Below are 21412 nucleotides of genomic sequence, written 5' to 3' on the forward strand. Positions count from 1 at the left end.
AGGGACTGGGGCTTTGGTATTGATTGCACAGTGACTGACAGCAAACCTCAACAACCACTCACCACTGACTGGGGAATATGCATTTTTCCCTTGCAACTAGTGGTTTCCAGATGGTTGCTAATCAGTGTCCTGGCCTGTGTGACTGGGGCCTACGCTGTTTTGTTTGTGCCTGGCCTTGTACATTTGTATGTGCTTTGAATGGTGAGGTTTTGAGGGTAAATCCATGGCTATAGCACACTTTGGAAGCTTTATGTTTAGGTAACCTGATATGGAAGTGGCACAATTTTCATCCCAGTATGCAGTGAAGAGTCTTACTGTATACAGATAACAAAATTTTAATGTTAAGTCAATGTGGTTATGTATAGTGACTCTGGCTCCCTTAGATATCCATCCACCCATCCATCATAGGGACTTATCCCAGCTGTAATAGTGCAGTGGTAATGTATTTGTTAATAAATGACTAATGTCACTCTTGTTCTTGTCTTCTAAATTTCTATATGGACTGTGGCCACAATAGTCATAATAGGAAACTCTGATACAGCCTGGCTGTTGGTTTGGATTAACAGAACGGCCTGGGATGGAGCCACATTCCCATTTTGAATTATTGTTTCAGGCCATCCCTGTGTGCAATACACAGTATTTACTAGCTGTTTATAATAGAGTTATATAAATGTAACAGTATTTATGTTGTGTGTGATTCCACTTGTCACGATAAACACAATTTGTTATCCGTGTATGTGTGACACTGTATTGTCTCAGTGGCGCCCTCTCTCAGAGATGGTGGACAAAAGTCAGTTCATGAGAGATGTGTGTTATGGGCACAACTAGTAATGCATGTGTCTGCTATATGACACTGTAAATGATTTAACTGTTAGTACGAAGAGTTTAAGTGGACAGCTGAGCTTTTAAAGTGCTAAAAAATCTATATAACAGAATAATAGACTCGCTAAGCTAAGTGCAAAGATTCTGAGCTTCTGTGACGTGCTGTTCTTAGAGCTGCCCATAATGAGCCAAATATCGGACCAGGACATATTCTGACTTTATCCAGGTACGCATTTACACATTATTTTATTTGTTATATTATTCCAGATGCACATCTTCACATTAATGTGTTTTATTATTGGGCATAATGATAATATTATATGTTATATTTTATAGCCAATGTCGAAACTTTGCCAGTTCATGAGATGTGCCTGAGGCAGCGCCAACCTGCCTGAACGAGATTCTGATCTTATCCAGGTACACGCTTTCATAGTTCTGTATTTGTTATATTACTTGCCACAACATTATTTGTTATAGTATTAGACAGTGTTGAAACGTTGGCAATTCAATAGAGACGTGCCTGAGAATGAAAGGTTTGCACGACCAGAACATATTCTGCTCTTATTTTAGATTTTCTATTCATTAGCAAAAGTTATTATGACATGTTGTTTTTTCAGATGACGTTGGACAACAGGACATCATCCCGTGGAGCTCTGCTTCAAAGCCTCCAGCTCAGCGTTTTTGTTGTCACCGTCTTGGTGTTTTCAGCTATGGCAGGCAGCTGCCAGACAGGACTGTGAAACCACACACAAGTCGGTCAACAGACATTAGCCAGACAGCATGTCTTCTTTTTGGATTTTTAAAATGTCAATAATTTACAAAACTCGCTTAATGTTTTATTCATTGTGATAATTATGTTGACCAGAAGTGGGCAATATTACCCAAGAGAACATGATATTACACGTTATGGCAATATCATAAAATAGTCAGTAGTACTGAGGCCCTGTGAGGGGCATTTGAGGGTCTTTCAAACTTTTATTTGGACACTGGCTGCTTTTTCACTCATTTTGAGTCCAGTCCTTGCACGTGACCATTTTCACAGGAATGTTTTGGGGGCTTTTTTGTTTTTTTGTCTGTTGGGCCACTTAATACTGACCTATGAATAACTGAAGCATAAAAGGGCACCTCACTTAGGGGATGAGCCACTGTTGTGTCTACGCATAACAACAACTCAGCACAGACTCAAACAGTTTCTTTACACTCTGTTTGCTTCATTTACAGCCTGTCACGAAAACATGTCATTTGTTCCATTTCTTTAGCTGAATCTATGAAAAATGTCAATAGCACAGTTTGACAGGCATAAAACAGATTTCTACACAAACAAAATGAGCTATTATTAGAAGACTTGGCATATCTCAACATGGTTTGCAGTGTGTCGGAAACCGGACAAGTGGAGGGCAAACAAAAGAAGTGGTACGCCTAAAAAAGCATCTACAGCAGATGAAGAGTATGTGAAAGTCAAGTCCTTAACAAATGGGAAAATATCCAGCAAAGACCTGACACAGGAACTGAGAGATGCATGCCTTCAGTTGATCCATTTACTGTTGGAGCTTCATCAGAAATGGAGCATCAGTGTCAGCAGATCTTATGGAGTGAGGAATCCAAATTGAACCCAATTAAAGTTTTGGAGGTCAAAGAGGTCAGGAGAAGTAAAACAAGGTCTGCAGACATCTGCAAAACACAGCAGAGGATCTGTCATGGTTTGTAACTACGTTCCATTCAGCGTGTTGGAGATCTTCTCAGAAATGATGCAATTTTGAACACAGAAAAGTACCATCAGATACTGATCTTAATTTTTCAGCATGACAAAGATCCCAAACATACTGTCAATGAAGCAAAAGCATAACTTTAAAAACGAAAACCGCTCAGTGTGAACACTGTTAGTCATGCATTGTCCTCCCCAGAGTCTCTCAACATCATTAAAGCCGAGTGGGATCATTTTGACAGAACGGAGGAAAAGGCATCGATTGTCTCTAAAGAAGAGACTGGAGTATCTCTGGAGGCTATTCCAGAAAACGACTTAAAGAAATGACAAGAAAGCGGAGAAAGGTGACAGAGAGAGTTCAGGCTGTGATGAAGAATAAAGAGGGTTGTACCAAATGTTGACATTCATCTTAGAATTGTACAAACTCTGTTTTTGCACCTATATTCCATCTCCTTGCAAAATCGAAGGAGTGACCCAAAACTTTGGCGAGTAGAGCAGCTCATTGATTTTAGTATGGTCAGCATACATCTCTCAAAAAGGAGACATCCTCTTCAATTTGTTCCACATTTACTCTGCAATTCATCAAGATGCAATAAAATACTGCTCTTATCACATATTTTTACTTCATCCTAATTCATACAATAAATCTACTTGCTTTTAAAAGCAAGTAGTGAAAAAACAAGAGAAGTGTGTGGCATTATTTCAGGGACAGTGTGGACCCAATAATGGTTCCCGGATATTCTCTTAAACCTGGTTGTTACTCGCTTGTTTAAAGCTCATTATAAAAGAAAGGGTCCAGGAATGCAGCCGTGATTACAAGCAATAACTATGAGGTCAGAAAATAAGCTCCATGGCGTCACGCTGGACTCCTCTGAGCAACAAGAAAACACCCACGCATCCCCATACACACTCAAACGCCCATTAAAAAAACAGCAGAGCAGGCATACCGCTCTGAGAACAGGAAAAGCCTTTTTTTCTCGAGCACCTGCAGCATTCAGCTCAAATACTCACCTGTGTCACTCAGGTTCCTAATCCTCCTCTGAGTCAGCTGAAGGGGTGGGAGAATTTCGAGAAGCCTTACCTTCATCTTGTGATGAAGCAGATATGGGAACAGATGAGGCCGGATTAGAGAGCACAGTGTGCCAAGACCGGGAAGTGAACCCCGCAACTCTGTTGGAGGAGCTGGGAATTTAAGCCGGTGTCTAGCCACAACAGATACAGAACAGACCCATGCAGAAGACTGAATCCAGTGGATTTCTCATGTTCTCTGGTCACTTGCATTATTTCTCATATACCTATGAAAAGAGGAAAAAAGTCTTTTTTGATGTTAAAGAGGAGCTTAAGTGGAAATGATGAGGAAGTTTAAGACCTCAGGCAGAAGGCTTCATCCTGCATCTCTGTAACTTTTATAAAGGGCCAGCCAGCTTTGCATAGATCTCTGCATCAGCATGAAGTCATAGAGAGGGAGTATACTTTGTATGGTCATCTCAGGCACACAGCTCTGGCTGTGAACTCTGGTGCTCCACCTTCCTGTTGTACAAACCTTTTCTTTATTATCCCTCCACTCAAGTCAGATTGTGGTATGACAGCAAAAACAGACGCAGACAGGCGGCGGTTTCTATTGCTTCCACAGAGAGTGAAGGTCCAGACAGAGTTTCTCTTACCAAGTGGCAAACATGGAAGAGATGTGCAGATCAGTTTGTAACAAAGGAATTAAATGCATCTGACTTTTTGTTCAACTTTCTGCTTATTTGGTTGCAACGTAGTCCTCCACATACATAGACTAGCACAATGTAAGCAGCATGTTAAGTCATTTATGTGCATGTAAACTGCTTTGTTGCATGGTAAGCAAAGCATGTAAGACACGAGCATCAAAGCAGGAGGTTGAGAGTCTGAGTCACCCTTGATTTTTCTTTCTTCTTTGTTCTTTTTTGGTTCAACACAGAAACGTTTGCTGGTAATCGTCACGGTCTGCTGTTTTCTACATGCCTCAACATTTTATCCTAAAAGAATCTGATGGGAAGTATCTGTAGAAGATTTTGGGGAGTTAATCAAAATTAAAGATCACAGAGTGCCTTCAAAACATTTTTGATCTGCTTCACCACCAAAGGGGAAGATTAGAGGATTACTAAAGATACTGTGTAGGGAAATGAACATCTCAAACAAATTTCACAGCACTCAGTCCAACTGATGCTTCAGTCTGTAACAAAATTATGACCCAACATTTGAGCATTTTTGCAGTTATAGTAGAAAGAATGTAACACTCATTATATTACATATTGCAGAAGAAGAGCTACAGAATCAAGGCTTAAATCGAATCGAGGCTAACAACCCTCTCTGTGTTTGGATATGTTATTATTATGTAATTATGTTGACCTCCAAACATGATGCGTTTGTGGTGTTCATCATCAGCTGAAAGATTTATGGAGTCATCTGCAAAGCAGCCAAAAAAACTGTTACCTTTGTGACCTTTGCATCTTTTGTTTACATTTCTTAGCACCACAAATTAAATTCCTCTGAACCCCAGAGCACTGAACTGGACAACCATGAGATGCACAAATAAAGCTCAAAGTATCTGCATAGATAAGCGAGTACAGCTGTGTCATTTCTGTTTGTCAGTTGGATAAACTGAGCAAAACGCTGCAACAGATTCTCACTCATCTGCTCCGCCTAATCACAGAAAAGCACACCAGCACAGTCAGGCCGCGACTTCACGGTGGTCTGAGTTATCTGAGGGGAGACACGAAGAGCAGCAGAGACCAGTGATCAGATGTGTCACCCAGTGAACTTTCCATCCTCTCTGTGCGTTTATCTGTGGGCAGATAAACAAACACACATACAGAGATGCTGATATGAAATCAGCCCTTCTCTTCACCGCTGTGCTGGAGCATCTGAGAAAACTCTGAGCTGAGATCAGACCACAGAGTGGAGACGTTTGATCTGTTTTTTTTTTTTTTATTTCAGTTCAAATTAAATAAAGCTGCTGATTCCTGCACAGCTTCTGTTTTGCTTAAATAAAGTCTGTTCTGATTCAATGATTTTCAGTGTCTCACTGGAAGCTCCAGAACCTCTTTTTGCACACATCTTTGCATGCAAGTCTGGCTACTTTTTGTTGTATTTCCTCTGAAACAGCCCACATAAAACCACAGATTTAATTATCCTCATACTGCAAAATATGCTGATTGTGTTGTGGTAATTTGTCTTATTTTCCACTGTTCTTGTTGACAACTGGTTACAGAGAAAGAGCTAGAGGCCAGTGTCAGGCAAGTGGAAGCTGGCTGCTTAGAATCAACAGTTAAACTGTGTTGTATAATACTAAAAAGAAATATGAATGATTAGTTTTGCAGACAAATAGCTTTGATTTGAGCTACAGAGGGTATGTAGGTCTTTACTTATTCATGCTACACACAAAACTCCGGCTGAAAGCCTGCAGCATCAGAAATGGTGTTACAACAACTTCTACTTAAGACGATGTCTCCCCAAACTCGTCCACAGTGCTGTCAGGCTACAAAATAGTGATTTATCATTCTGAAGGTGAGTTATAAATAATTTACGCTACACATTTTAGCTCACAGGGGGCTCCTTTATCATTGCTTTTTAGTCTATTCTTCATAATGTTGGAAATGGGGACATCATTTAGACGAAAAGTGATTTGTACGTGCTGATTTCTAACATAAACCATGGGTTAGTTACCATGGAGATTTACCCAGGTAACAGCTGCATCACCTTTGTGGGTGGCTCGCTAAACCTCAAAGCCTGCTTAGCAGCACAGGCCTCTGGACAAAGAGTTTCCCCGTCTCCAACAAACCAACTAACAGCACACTGAAACTAGAGTTCAGCTTTTTCCCAATCAAATCCGGTAAAAATGATTTATCTGCAACTGTTCTGTGGTTGGTTTGCTTCCTCTTGCAATGCAAGCATTTTAAAGTGGGTCAAATCAGCCCACGAACTCTCCCAACATCATCCACAGGCCGAGCATGTGCTGCGTGGGACGTGGCACATACATTTTTTGTGATCAGAACCCAAACGGAAAACGGTGCTAAAACCTGTACACAACAGTTTCACTTGCACTGTGAAAATTCACTTCAAAGGATTCCAACTAAACTTTAAACTCTTTTGATTAAAGCTACATTCAGCTGCTCCCTTATTTGAAAGAGGTCAGCCCGGCAGGGAGTTTTGCATGTTTGATTTGGCAGATTTTTACAGTGACCTTCCTGATGCAACCCCAGAAGCATTTGGGTCTCCTCCCAGAACCAAACCAAAGACCTTTTGCTTGTCAGATGAACACGTGAACTGCTACAGTAAAGAGCCAGAAGCTACATTTATTAGGAACAGGTAAACATTTTTTTTCTGTCAAAAGATGCTTCAACAACTGATTTTTATTTGTTTTTTATCCTTATGCTTCCTTTGTTTCCTAATTATGTCCTATAAAAACACTGATGAACACACACATTAACCTTTTTGGTTATAATTTGATATCATTTTGAGGGGAAAATTTAAAAAAGGATGAAAAAGAATAAAAAAATAGTTTTATTCCCTCAAATGATTAAGTGTATGCACGTGTAGTTGATACATAAAAGCTATACATGGAGGTAAATACATCGTAAATCAACAGCTGTGGTGTATCAATGATATTTGATCCATGAGTGATTTAATATTTTCATGTTTTCTTTATAGTTAGCATGTTTTTAACCATCCAAGCAGTTTCAAATTAACCACCTTGCAACCGCTCTGACTAATCTTCTACCTCATCTGAGAATCCAAGAACCCTGATAAACCAATACTGACAATGTTGCATTAACAGCGACGGGTCCAAGGCCTTCAGCTTCATTAGACAACAGACCTGAGAGTTTCAGCCGCTACAAAGTAGATATGAAAACCAAACACACAACTTTGATCAGGCTCCAAACACACACCAGTTTCTACACTGTAAAGACAAAAAATTCAGTCCTTCTTCGATATTATGTTATGTTATCATGTAAAGGCTCTAATTGCTAGACATTACCTGAGATTGGACTGAGAGAGGATGAGAAAACTGAATGAATTCGCCAGCTAAAAAGGTTCAGGCCGGAAAAGGATTAAAAGAGTTGTTCACAAGCAGCACAACTCCAATCACAGTGGTGCTTCATATAACTCATAACTGCGCTCACAGGCGCACAAACGTAAACACACCACAGACGTCAAACTTGCCCTTTTGGTTGTCTCTGGGGTCTCTAAGGTGCTCGTGCAGGTGATGATGTAGTCGGGATAGACGGTGGACCAGCCACTCTCTGTACAGTTCCTGCTGAGGTTGCCTGAAAGAAAACCGACTGGTTTTAGAGCCTTTTAGAACTGAACTAGTAGATTTCATGAAACCTAACATCAGTGCTGCATATAAAGATATATTGCCCTGATTTTTTTTTAAAGCTTCAGTGATATTTGTCCACAGATTTTAGATTTGGATAACTGGAATAACAATTATATAACACCAGTGCAGTCAGATTCACAGCAGCAGTTGCCTGGACAGACAAACACAAAGTGGAGATGTTTGTTCCTAATCAGAGCGCCACATTTGGAGAAAACCAAACACAATTGTCAGCATGGTGGTGGAGGGCTCATGATTTGGGCTTGTTTTGAAGCCACAGGAACCTGGACACTCAAAGAATCAGCATAATGATGACACATGTCCATTTTTACCCTCTCAAACAGCTGTCATCAGAGGCAGGCACATGCGTAGGCCTCAGTGAGGACTTTTGATACTGAGCAGCTACTGTTCTCGTCTGTGGTGCTGATTGTGATGCTCATCTATTAATGCTGTGTGTTTCTGCAGAGGCAGCGAGAGGAGGATAAACCAGCCGCTCACTGATGCTACTGAAGGAAATCACAGAGGGTTGGACAGATGGCGTCAGCCGCTGTGCAAATGATCACAAACATTAACAGAAGCAGCTCAAGAAGCACTGGATGGAGACGATAAAAGAGCCACAAGTCAAAGTGAGAAATGGCAGAAAGTTAAAAAAGAAAGAGGTCAAAGAAGTTCTGTTATATTGAAAATAAGTATTAAAGAATTTCAGTGGTAGTAAAAGCAAACATCTTTTCACTTAAGCTTACTTAATCACTCCTTCTTATTAGTGTTGAGACTGGTGGCATTTGAGTGAATCCACTGGATACTTAAAAAGGATTATTTTTCTGTATCAGAGTTCAACAAGATGAAGATTTCAAAGTTTTCAAGCACACAAAAACTAAATTATAATAAATAATAAAATGTTGAGTATGCCACAGTCTTTAAACAGTCCATAAACTGCTGCACAGTGCTGAGTCCTCAGACTTTGTGTGGCGGGGTCATACTAAGTGTCAGCTGTCTTAAAATGTTTTACATGTCGGGGGAAGTTGAAGCTTCCTTTAACTGAAAGTCTGTATAATTTCCAGAACACACTTTTTGTTTTTTTTAGCAAGTCAAGTGTGTGTGTGCGTGTGCGTGTGTGTGTGTGTGTGTGTGTGTGTGTGTGTGTGTGTGTGTGTGTGTGTGTGTGTGTGTGTGTGTGTGTGTGTTAACAAAGATGATTGAAGGGCAGCAGGAGGAAGTGTGTCTCTGAGAAGAAGCTCACCGTTCTTGTGAAAAAGCAGCAGGAAGGGGGTGGGACAGTGTAAGGTCAGCACATCGCCGACCGCGGCACTCGGCCAACATGAAACGTTGTCCCACTCGCCGTGACATCCTGGACAGACATATACAGAGATACACACACACACACAGACATTAGAAGTGTGAACTTGCCTGCACAGAACTTCCTGTTTGGCTGAGCGACTTGTGCGGAGCTTCTGTGCGAGCTGCTGATTGAACGTGGACAATAAATCCAGCCCACATGAAAGCAGCCTGTGAGGTTTGGACATTTAGCTTTACTGCTCAGCCAGGAGGGACAAAGACATTCACGTAACACTCTGAAGGCCTCTTAATAGTTAAGTTAAAAATAAATGTAGCCTGATGAGGCCTGAGAGTAACTAATGCTGGTACTGTCCTTTTACATCAAACACACATGTGTATCTATAGAGCAGCGTGAGAAAAAGCTCACAGTCTGAAAGCTGAGACCACACAGATTAAACACATTTTATTATCTCTGTGCTCAAACATTCGCACACATGACCGTTCACAAACAGCCTCTGTATGTCTGTGCGTCAGTCTTTGGTTACTCGTGTTGTGGTTTCACACAGAAATCATCCTAATATACGTCGTGAACATCTGGAGACTCTACTGATGCCGACTGTGTGCAGCAGTCCTTCAAGCCTTTTATTCTCTGAGCCTTTTATTCTTGCTGAAAAACAAGAGGTTAAAAATCAAAGCTGCTTCGTCAGTCAGCTCAAGCATCACACAGAGGTTTGTGTGAGCACAGCAGGCATATCCATGGTGTCACTTTGTACGTTACCATCACTTTATGAATTAATGCGTGTTTCCATCCGGGGTACTTCTCAAAAAAGTAATGCATTACCTTACTTTATTTCTATACTGTCAGACGTAAATTGTGACAGAAGGATAACAGGCCTCCAACTCGCACTGGAGCAGTTCACAGCCGAGCGTGAAGCAGCAGGAATGAAAATCAGCACCTCCAAAGAGTGGCTCATTCTGGGATGAGTTCCTGCCAAAGTGAAGGAGTTTAAGTATCTCAGGGTCTTATTCACGAGTGAGGGGAGAAGGGAGCGAGAGGTCGACAGACGGATTGCTGCTGCAGTGATGGAGATGCTGTACTGGTCCACTGTGGTGAACAGAGAGCTGAGTGAAAAGTGAAGCTCTCAGTTTACCTGTCAGTCTACGTCCCCACCTTCACCCATGGTCACGAGCTGTGGGTAGCGACCGAAAGAATGAGATTGCAGATACAAGCGGCGGAAATGAGTTTCCTCTGAAGGGTGGCTGGCCTCTCCCTTAGAGATAGGGTGAGGAGTTCAGCCATGCAGGAGGAGCTCTGGATGGGCCAGTTGAGGTGGTTCAGGCATCTGACTAGGATACCTCCCAAGCACCTGCTGGGTGAGGTGTTCCAGGCATGTCCCACCAGGAGGAGGCCCCGGGGCAGACCCAGGACACGCTGGAGAGATTATATCTCTCGGCTGGCCGGGGAACACCTTGGTGTTCCACCAGACAAGTTAGAGGGTGTGGCCAGGAAGAAGGAGGTCTGGGCTTCTCTGCTTAGGCTGCTGCCCCTGATAAGTGCAAGAAGATGGATGGATGGATGGATGGATGGATGGATGGCAGGAAGAGTAGAAAGGGAAAGTTTACAAGATGGGGAAACCTGCTATGCTGTATCTTTTAGAGACTGTGGCACTGCTAAAATTCTCACTGGGAATGACCAATTGGACAAGATTGGAAATGAGTGCATCAACGGGATGGCTCAGGTGGAGCTGTTGGGAGACAAACATAGAGAGACAGGACTGAGATGGTTTGGGCATGTGCAGAGGGAACGTGGGTATATTGGACAAAGATGGCTGATTGTGAAGCTGCCAGGCAAGAGGAAAAGAGGAATACCTCAGAGGAGGTTCATGGATGTAGTGAAGGAGGACATGCAAAGGGTTGGTTTGACAGAGGAGGATGTTGCTGTGGTGACTTCCACTCTAATGAGGGCATATCAAAGATGTGGAAAAATGAAGTCTTCAAGTCTGACTGCTCAATGCTTTTGTTATTTGCAGCATGCAGGTCACACAGTTTTCACTTTGCCTTCACGTTTTTATCCTTTCTTGATCAAAATGAATCATTTTTAAATCATCTGATTGTAGCACAAGTGCAGAAAAGAGGTATGTTTGATTTCTCTTCGATCCACCCTCCAAGCAGGTAACTGAAGAAGCCTTTTTAACATTTATAGCTAGCATTTGTGTATGTGTACATGTGTACATTTGTGTGAGTGCGTGTATGTGTGAGTTTGTGCTTTTTGTGGAGTGTTTGATCTCACAAGGTAAACAGCTCAGTGTTGCAACACCGTCTGAAATAGCGTCCAGAGACACACACCACTTCACATCAACTGATTTCATTCAGTGCACTCACACACACACACACACACACACACACACACACACACACACACACACACACACACACACACACACACACACACACACACACACACACACACTTTTCCTTACTTGATATGGATCTGAATACTTTTCCGAGGCCTAATATTCAGTGATGCTCTTACAGCAGATTATTTTGCGTCTGCTCCTGCACACGCAGCAGACGTATCGTAAAATACTTTGGATGGGGATTTCCAAACACTTGCTCGTGTGTGTTTCAGTGCATGCGTACCTGCATGAGTGGAATTGTTCGGCTGCAGCTCTGTCTGACAGTCACTCTTTGCTTTCTGCATCTCCCAGTAGAACTGGCAGGGAGAAAACATTCCATTAACCTGTCGGGATGAAGGGAAATACATCTTGTGAATATTATCTCCAAAATGAACAAACCTCCTGCATCAGGCTCTTTGTCTCAGGTTGTGCTGTGCACGCTGGTGTTTGACATACGTGCTCCAGTTTTCTGGAGTAAAGTTCATGTTTCTGCGATCTGCTCTCCTTTCACTCCTATCTGCAGCTTTCAGGGGGAGGATTTAGGCAGTGGTGATGATTTGGGAAGACAAAAAAACACTTCTGCTAAAAGCAAAAACCAAAGCAGGTTAGGTTCCTCGTTAGAGATCAGCGTGTATGACACAATCAAATCTCCATAAAACAGTGTCACCACTCATGAAGGATCCCTCAGAGGCCTCTGCAGACAGCAGGAAGTTTCTATAATCTTTGTCTTTCCCTGAAGAGCATCGGTAATAAGTCCAGAGTCTCAGCGGCAAGTTTGGTCCTTTATTTTATTCTATGTTGGCTGCAAACAGTTTCACAACAGTTTTATTGTTTTAAAAGCATTTATATATATATATATATATATATATATATATATATATATATATATATATATATATATATATATATATATATATATATATATATATTCTAATTTGTGCATCAAATCTGCAGATACTCCAAATCTTTATGTGAATTCTGTTTTTGTATTTAATTTTTACTCTCAGAGCGTTAAACCCCACCAAGGCTACAGCTGAAGGAATAACAACAACTATTTAATGAAGTACTTGAGTATAATCCATCAGATTATCCTGTCTTTTAATGACACAGTTGTGATACTGAAACATCTGTTAGCTTATTTTGCTAGCTTTCTTTCCTGACCTGACCAAACTTTATTAAATTTTGCACACAATCTCACACCACCCTGGTACTAAACTGCTTTACAGCACCTTTCCTCTCACACCCACTCACTCTGTTGATTGTCTGCAGCAGCTGTGTTACTTCCAGCCTGTATCGTGTGTGTGTGTGTGTGTGTGTGTGTGTGTGTGTGTGTGTGTGTGTGTGTGTGTGTGTGTGTGTGTGTGTGTGTGTGTGTGTGTGTAATCTTAGTACATTCTTCCATGTTTGTGATTGGTTAGATGCTGTCACCACAACCCTTTTCAAGTGAGCACACTTGTAGTTAAATTGGGAAATCCTTCGGTCAATTTAGGAAAGCTTTGTGTGACCACTTATCTTGATTGTCGGTGTTAGGATTAGTGTGAGTGAGTCCAGATGAAAGAAGGATACCCAGAGTTTGATGAACAGCCTGTTAAAAAACCAACGAGTTGCAAAGTGACCCAGAGACCTCAAGCTGATTGAAATGTTGTGGTGAGAGCTGTTCATGAACAAATGAACACAAACTTCAATTAAATGAAGTGACGCTGTGAAGAAGTATAGGCCCAAATTCTCCCACAACCATGTGAGAAACCGATAAAGTCCCACAGAAAGCAGTTAATTAAAGTTATTGCTCCTAAACGAGGTTCTATAACCGAGACACCTATTCAATCATGTGGAGTAATTAGCCTATCACAGGGCTGCACAGAGGCCTGTGAGAACTTTTTATTTTCCAACGACTGTAAGACTGACTCCTCGGGTTGGGGGCGTGTGGTGGTTGGATCGATACAGCACAGTATTGGGATATTTTGCATGATGATATTGTAATAAAAAAGGGACACCAAATATTGATACTTTATTACATAAAAATACTACAAACAATAGGCTCGTGTCATGCACCAAAATGAGATCATGTCCATCAAGCAAACTAATATTAAACGACCAAAAATCATCCAACAATTTACCCACTTAGCGTGACAAAGCTACCTCCTAATTCAGAGTAAACTAATGCAGTAAAAATAAAACAGCGACCTCCTTGCATCTACAGAAAACAAAACAAAAAAAGCAGGGGCTGCCTGGTGATTATATTGACTTTGTGATGACTAAATTGTTTCCCAGAGCTGCACAATTTTGATCGGAACGCAATTGCAGTCGTCTGATAGGAGGCAACCTTTCTGCAGACAGTCACAGTGTGACGTGGGCTGAGAGTAATGACTCTCGGAGTGATCGCTGGCAGAGGAAAGATTTATTTGAAGAGTTCCAGTCAGGTTTAAAAATTCATCACAGCACAGAAACGGCTTTAGTGAAGGTTACAAATGATCTGCTTATGGCCTCTGACAGTGGACTCATCTGTGTGCTTGTCCTGCTAGACCTCAGCACTGCATTTGACACTGTTATTTATAAAATTTTATCACAGCAATTAGGGCATGCCGTAGGTATTAAAGGTCCTGGTACATATCTATCAAATAGACTCCAATTTGTGCATGTAAATGGAGAGTCCTTTCCACACACTGAAGTTAATTATGGAGTCCACAGGGTTCCATGCTAGGACCAATTCTATATATATTATAGACCAGTGGTCTCCAACCTTTTTTGCACTTTTAAGGTGTCAAAGATAAATACAACTAAATAAAATGATACGACCAAGACAAAAACAGTGGTATTTTGTAAATATAATAATAAACGTGAATTCGCTGTGTAATTGTGTAACTTTATTAGCAGCATCCTCCTGAAATGCCCCAACAACATCGAGAGTAACATCCTCCTCTCTGCCCCTTAATGCTCTCTGGTCGTTATGGTAACGTGTAAACATTTCTTTCAAAATAAGACGCACAACTGCAACACGGGAAAAGACCCAGGGAAACCAAATTAACGCTAAAAACCCTGAAATCCATAAATTTCACACCCGGTACCAAACCTGTCCGTGGCCCGGGGGTTGGGGACCGCTGTTATAGACGTTTCCCTTCGGCAGTGTCATTAGAAGGCATAGGATACATTTTCATTGCTATGATACCCCGCTCAATCTATCCATGAAGCCAGATAACACACATCAGTTAGTTAAACTGCATAAACGTCTTGAAGACATAAAAACCTGAATGACCTCTAATTTTCTGCTTCTAAATTCAGATAAAAATGAGGTTATTGTGGTTTGGCCTAAAAATCCTCGAAATACAGATTCTAACCAGATTCTTACTCTGGGTGTCATTATGTGTTTGATCAGGATGTGTTAAACAAACATGTAGGACTGCTGCTCGCATTTGTGCAATGACATCCTGTCTCAAAGTGATGCTGAAAAACTAGTGCATGCATTTAGTACTTCTAGGCTAAACTATTGGAATTTATTATTATCAGGCTGTCTTATAAAGCCCTATATAACCATTAGTTGTTATTAATCTCTGGCTCTCTTCCACAGCATGTCTTTTTTCCTGTTTTCCCCCATCGACCCCAATCAGTTAATGCAGATAGCTGCCCATTCTGGAGCCCGGCTCTGTCGGAGGTATGTAGGGTCTTTACCTTGTAGTTTAAAGCAACATGAGGTGATGCTGAGTGAAGGTATTGCTACTGCAACTCAGTCATCCAGGTAACACTAAAATCAAAAGACTCAATAAGGGTTTTTATAGTAAGGGGAAAGTTCAATTTTAGTTAAACCTTCGAGAAAAAAATAACAAATTTAAGCAGTTATGATATTAACTACAAATTAGAAATACATTTATATATTTGAAAAGTATTTGGTTGCAGTTTGGTTCAGTTGCACAGAAGCTGCCTTTGAAAACAGATTTCAATCTGAACCTCATTAATTAGCCTCACCTCGTTCGTACTGACTGTGCCGACTCGAGTGCTACTGAATGAGAACCATAACCCACATTTTCCTGCTGCCACCGTCAAACCCTCATATGTGTGAGTGTGTGTGCTGGTACAGCTGATGGTAGCCATGGACACACACTCAAACAGACTGTACACAAAGGGCAACATGAACAAAGAAAAACACTCAAACAGAACAAGTTCATGTGTCAACTTGATTCACTGATATACCGCGAATGTGCGTGTGTGTTGGGAGGTCTGTTTACACTTAGATTTATGGTCACTCTGCACAGTGTTTCAGATCTGTCAGTCTGTTTATACACACACACACACACACACACACACACACACACACACACACACACACACACACACACTAAAATGTCTTTAGCCAAAAACCTGACCATGATATCACCTATCATGCTCACCAATCAAACATCACTTTCCTTCTGTCTTTAAGTGACCCATCAAAGGAGAGACTCAGACTTCAAACAACACTTCCACACATGTAGGCACAGAGGCCTCAACAGCTGCATCAAATAAGATGAACGATCACTTGAGCCGATTCCAGTACGGAAAGGAAATCAGCTACAGAATGATTAGGTGCTAAACAAGGACGTGAGAGGAGCGGCGGTCCTTGTTAAGTGAAGTAAGGGGCTTCACCCTTACTGCACGCAACTTGTCTTCATTAACCCTCCTGCCATCCTTTAAAAAACTCACACCCATCACCCTAGGGACCATTCTCAGCCACGCCATAAAAAGACCATATATCCATATTTTATTCCACTTTAAATTAGCCAACCTTGTAAAACTACTTCTCCCTGAAATATTCATGTAAAGTTTTAATTATATTTTCGTTGTTTTAACCCTTCAAATCCCAGTGTTATTACATGAGCGCCCTGTGTTATAAGCCCCAAAAACCAAAAAACGAAACTAAATATTTCCACAAAAAACCAGTTGAAGTAATATGTGATTGTCATTATAAGTAGGCCTTTAGATGGACCAAAGATTGGCACCAACATACATTTTGACCTGCCATTATTTTTTTGCATTTTTTTTGCAATTTAAAAATTAAAACTTCAAGGCCCTGAGTCTTCATTGACATCCAAGAAAAGAAGAAAAAATAAAATCATATGATGATAATTTGGGGTTGAAAAATAGCGTTTATAATGGAAGTCAATGGGCAGAAAATGGTCCCCAGGGTGATGGGTGTGGGGATTTCTGCTGCTCAGCCATTTTAGGCTAATTTAAGGAATTCACACTGGAATATTAACATTGACAGGTAAAAACTATCCTGTGGCAAGTTTGGTTATATTCCACTGAACACAGTGGAAATGGCAGCCATTTAACACATAGCAGTGGCACAAAAAGGTCCCAAGAAGGCAGGAAGGTTAAATGTGGATTGTGCTGAGTATCGTTGTGCAAAGAAATGCTGAACAGGTGAATTTTCAGAATAATGTGTCTGAAATTAAATTTAAATGCCTAAATTTAGCCTTTTTCCACCAAACTACGTAACCTAGCCTAACTTATATAGTAACCAGAAACTCCTTTTACCCCTACACCACACCTGTCCACGGCATTCAAGTCATTGTGATATTGACCCAACATGCAGTTACATTTCTCAGGTTACGCAGAAGGTTGGGACATCGGGTTAAAATGGGAGCCACTATAGTTCGTTGGGTTGAGTAGATGCCACAAGGCTAATGGAGAGGCCCATATTCAAGTCTACCTCAAGGCCTTTTACTGTACGTTTTGCCCCTGGGCATCTCCCAGTTTCCTGTCTTCTTTCCACCATCTAATCAAAATAAAAGCAAACAAGCTCAAAAACTGTGTTTACATAAAGCTGATGTAAAGTGCATTAAACCTACATTCTCCCTCATACCAGGAGTCAGACAGTAAATATCCGACTCCTAGAATGGCAAACCTCATCCAGGAAATGCTCATCATCAACTATCAATTACACGTCCATGAGTTGGAAACGCTCAGGTCCAAGTTTAATACTTTAGACTTAACTAACAAATGACATGATGGAGACTACGTCCCTCTTTTAAACTCTCTGTGGAAGTTACTGCCAGAGTCACATTAAACAACTGAGCAACAAAGCAAAAGAAAAAACAGCAGCCATTAGATCCTGTCTAAACTAAAGCTATTCTTAATATCGAGGTTCTCTAGAGCCAGGCTGTCAAACATAAGGCCCAGGATCCAGAATCAGCTCGGCAAAGACTATAAGTGTCATGGGGCGGCTGCGTGAAAGCGAGAGAGGACCCAAATGCACGGCTCGAGACACACAGGGATGAACTCAAAGGCAGGTCTTTATTAACAGGAAGATAAGAAGTCATACAAAACTACACTGGGAGCAACTAAAGCTGAGGCGCTGGGAAGACACGGGAAATGCACACAACCTAGAGGGACGACGCAACACGGAACAAAGGGATACTTTGACATAAATACACAGAAGGTAATGAGGGAAGTGGGAACACACGGGGAACGCAGCTGAGGACAATTACTCGTGACAGAGCGGGGAGGACACGAACCTGAAAATACTGACACCAAGATGTGGACCTTGAACACAACACAGTACACAAAGATGAGCACAGAGAGGCAGAGAACAAGGATGAATACACGAGGGGATGAGGAGAACACAGAACACAAAGGACGGGAACACGGTACCAGAACAAACACCACAATAACAGCATGGACACAGGGGGGATCCAAATACCAAACCAAACAATCCAATGAACATAAGGAACAAAATACAAAACCACAGGAAAACTAAGAACACTGGGTCAAAATGACCCAGGACCATGACAATAAGACTATAATCTGGGTGTAATCTGGCACTGACAAATGAGAAGGAGGGTTTTCCTACAGCTAGAAAACCTCTCCCATGGCTATTTATCATACACCAAAGTAACTGTGCAATAAATAAACAATAATATGACAAATAGAGCTTCCTGTTTTTACACTATCAAGTAAAGACATTTAGTTTTTTTACCGTGGGTCCAGAGAGCCAACAGATTTCAGTTACCACAGCAGCATTTCTCTGTCATGTAGAAAAACTGATACATACTGTGGAAAGTGGACTTTTCAAAGTAGCTGTGCATGCATGTGGCCCACGATTGAAATTGACTTTGACATCCTTGCGTTAGATGAAACAATCTGTTCTTAAATGGTATTTCTGACGGTGTCTGATGGTGCCTGGATCATCCTCAACCTGCTGTGGAAGCTGCAAATGTGTGCAGCAGCTCGGCTCGTCGCTATGTGGGAAAGCATTTGGGTTAATAAGGCTACGTGACTTCACAGGAACACATTAGAAGGCGTAAATAATTAATGAAGTTACCGCCTGCTTAAAATGTACATAGGCCCTTTCTTAATGTGGATCCTGCTGCTGTGACACTGCAGCTGTTCAGTAAAATCAAGCTAACAGGGCAAATCCACACAGAGCCTTAAAGAGAAGGAGGAGGTGGGCTCCGAGCAAATTCAAGCCCTGCTTATCTTATCGTTTGTCAGTGGATCTAAATCTTGTTGCCTCATAAAAACACTAAAAGACGAGTCTTTTCAGTACCTCAGTGGCTTCATGTACTATCTGAATGCATCTGCACAGTCATGGTGATCAAGCAGGTTAGGCCTGCAGGTGAAGTTTGCATGTAGGTAAGAAGTGAACCACCTTGATCACAATCAAAAAACAGCTTTAAACCTGAATTTATAACTTAGGCCCCCAAACGCTGCATCACAGTGCAGGCCTCCAGTTTCAGATTGACATCATTACTATTGTTTTAAAGTCCCGATGTTCCAGATGGAGGTGCTGCTTTCTTCAACTCGAAATTTGGCTACAGATTTGGATTATGCCCTTCCTGTTCTCACTTCCTGCTTTTCAAAACAAACAAACTATAAATAGACACAAGCAAAAGGAAAAGATAAACAATCTTATTTAATCCATTGCCATCTAAACAAACAGCATAATCTCTTTCATCTAATAAGCACTAATACACACAAATACACACAGAGACACACAGATCCATTACGAGGTAAGGGATAAAATGTTCTGGATTAAACTAAACAAAAGAACGCTTTTTTTTCTCCACCAGTCTGTAATCCCAAACCTCCTCCTCCTCCTCCTCTGACCTGACTCCACCACGTCAGACTCATTCAGCTCGCTGAGAACGGTAAAAGCAGCCGAGTCGGCTCTGAAACAGAAGCCTGAACTCAAGTGTCTGAACATTTAAACACATCAAGGTCAGGGGTATGTTTTAAAAAGGTCTGTCTATTTAGTCCACTGACTACGCAGCTCTGGACTCATTTGCAGTATTTTATATTTGAAGCTACAGCTTTATTCTTACCCTTTCAGGCACTTTCATGTGTTTACAGGGAGGAGTCTGAAAGTCCCTTATGGAACAAGACATGGACAAGGACCGGGGTAGGTTGCAAAGTGGCTTGCAGGGGAAGCAGTGAGGATAAGAAGGCTAAAGAAACTTGAATATGACATTTTATATTGATATATTTATGTCATTTACCAGTCTTTGCACTTCAGTGACTATATTTCCATGTGAATATGCTGTTGGAACAATAGAAACATAAGCATAAAGGAACTTTAGAGCCCTTAAGTACATATTTACATTGCATGAGCAAGAGCTGTGATTTCTCAAATGTTGTGCCATGGAATTTGTGACGGCCAAATATTATTACAATATAAAACTAGACAGAAAACTGCTGTACTTTTTCTAATGCTGCTTTAATCATCTGGTTTACCCATCATCAGTTAAACCAGCCAAAGGAAGCCAGTTTACGATGAAACAGCTCAGGCTTGCAGTAAGTGAAGTAGTGTTGAGCAGGGGTGAAACTAAACTGCTGATGATTTATAAAGTAAGACAAAAATTAGGACTTTAAAGCAAAACTGGATGGAAAAAAGCAACAACTTTATCCAAAATTATAATTATGATGAAATTCTGGTTAAAAACCTCTTAAACTTTACGCTGCAACAGTCCGTGTCTTACACAGTGAGCTGTGCAACACCATGTCAGCTGCTGGGCTATAAACTGCTTTAATAATGCAGGATGAACATGACCCTCATTGTGTAAGCCATAAAGTGCAACCACAAAGTGCACAAAGTGCAGATCTCACCACCAGATAAATGCTAAGAAACCAACTTCAAAGCTGGGACTGAGGGTCAGGTGGAAAAGCAGCATTTTTATTTTATTTTGTTTTATTTATTTATACACACACATTAACATTTCTGCATTTTAAAAAAATACATCTGATGCAGTTTTTGAAGAACTCACTGCTTCAGCTAATCAACTAACCCTGCTAACCTTGTCCGTAGTCTGCAAAGGTCAGAAGAAGCCACTGATCTTTTCACTCCTTCTGCAACAGTTTGAGCTGAGAGGGCCCCACCACACACACACACACACACACACACACACACACACACACACACACACACACACACACACACACACACATACACACACACACACACACACACACACACACACACACACACACCTCTCTTTCTTCACAGAGAAGCGTGGTTCGTAAACACAAGTGCCATTTCCTGACGTCACTCTGCAGGATTTCAGTTCAACTGTCTCTGCAGAGTCGCCCGAGGCAGCGCTGACAGTTAAACGTACAAATACAGGAGGCGATTACAAGGGTTTATCACAGCTTAGCTTTATGCATCACAGTGAGAGATGCCATGTGATACATGTCTGATTTTGTGTTTGCAAATGCATGTTTTTAATTGCAGCTTTCACACGTTAGCAGCAAATTACGTTGTGTGCAGTAACTCCTGCATCCAAAGTCTTGTCTTTTTTTTTTTTGCACACAGAGCAGCCAGACTGATCAATACAGGAAGCAGAAGTCATTCAACACACACAGCAGACCTGTGTCATCGTTGTTTCCGAAACTCCTTCCTCGTGT

The 21412-nt window shown here is 41.3% G+C and overlaps 1 protein-coding gene across 2 annotated transcripts in view; it reads right to left on the minus strand.

Moving 5' to 3' along the window:
• Nucleotides 1-21412, minus strand: part of LOC146662578 (vasoactive intestinal polypeptide receptor 2-like) — a 48726-nt gene that overhangs the window by 24649 nt on the left and 2665 nt on the right. For both annotated transcript variants that reach the window (XM_085419279.1, XM_085419278.1), the window contains exons 2-4: nucleotides 11787-11886; nucleotides 9112-9219; nucleotides 7718-7821 (exon numbers count right to left, since the gene is read on the minus strand). In XM_085419279.1, the coding sequence (XP_085275405.1) occupies nucleotides 7718-7821; nucleotides 9112-9219; nucleotides 11787-11886 (312 nt within the window). The remainder of the gene's footprint in view (nucleotides 1-7717; nucleotides 7822-9111; nucleotides 9220-11786; nucleotides 11887-21412) is intronic.

The sequence above is a fragment of the Rhamphochromis longiceps genome, linkage group LG9 (assembly GCF_057381845.1).
Source record: "Rhamphochromis longiceps isolate RC_006_pf linkage group LG9, R_longiceps_female_GT1.1, whole genome shotgun sequence".
In the NCBI taxonomy this organism is placed as follows: domain Eukaryota; kingdom Metazoa; phylum Chordata; class Actinopteri; order Cichliformes; family Cichlidae; genus Rhamphochromis; species Rhamphochromis longiceps.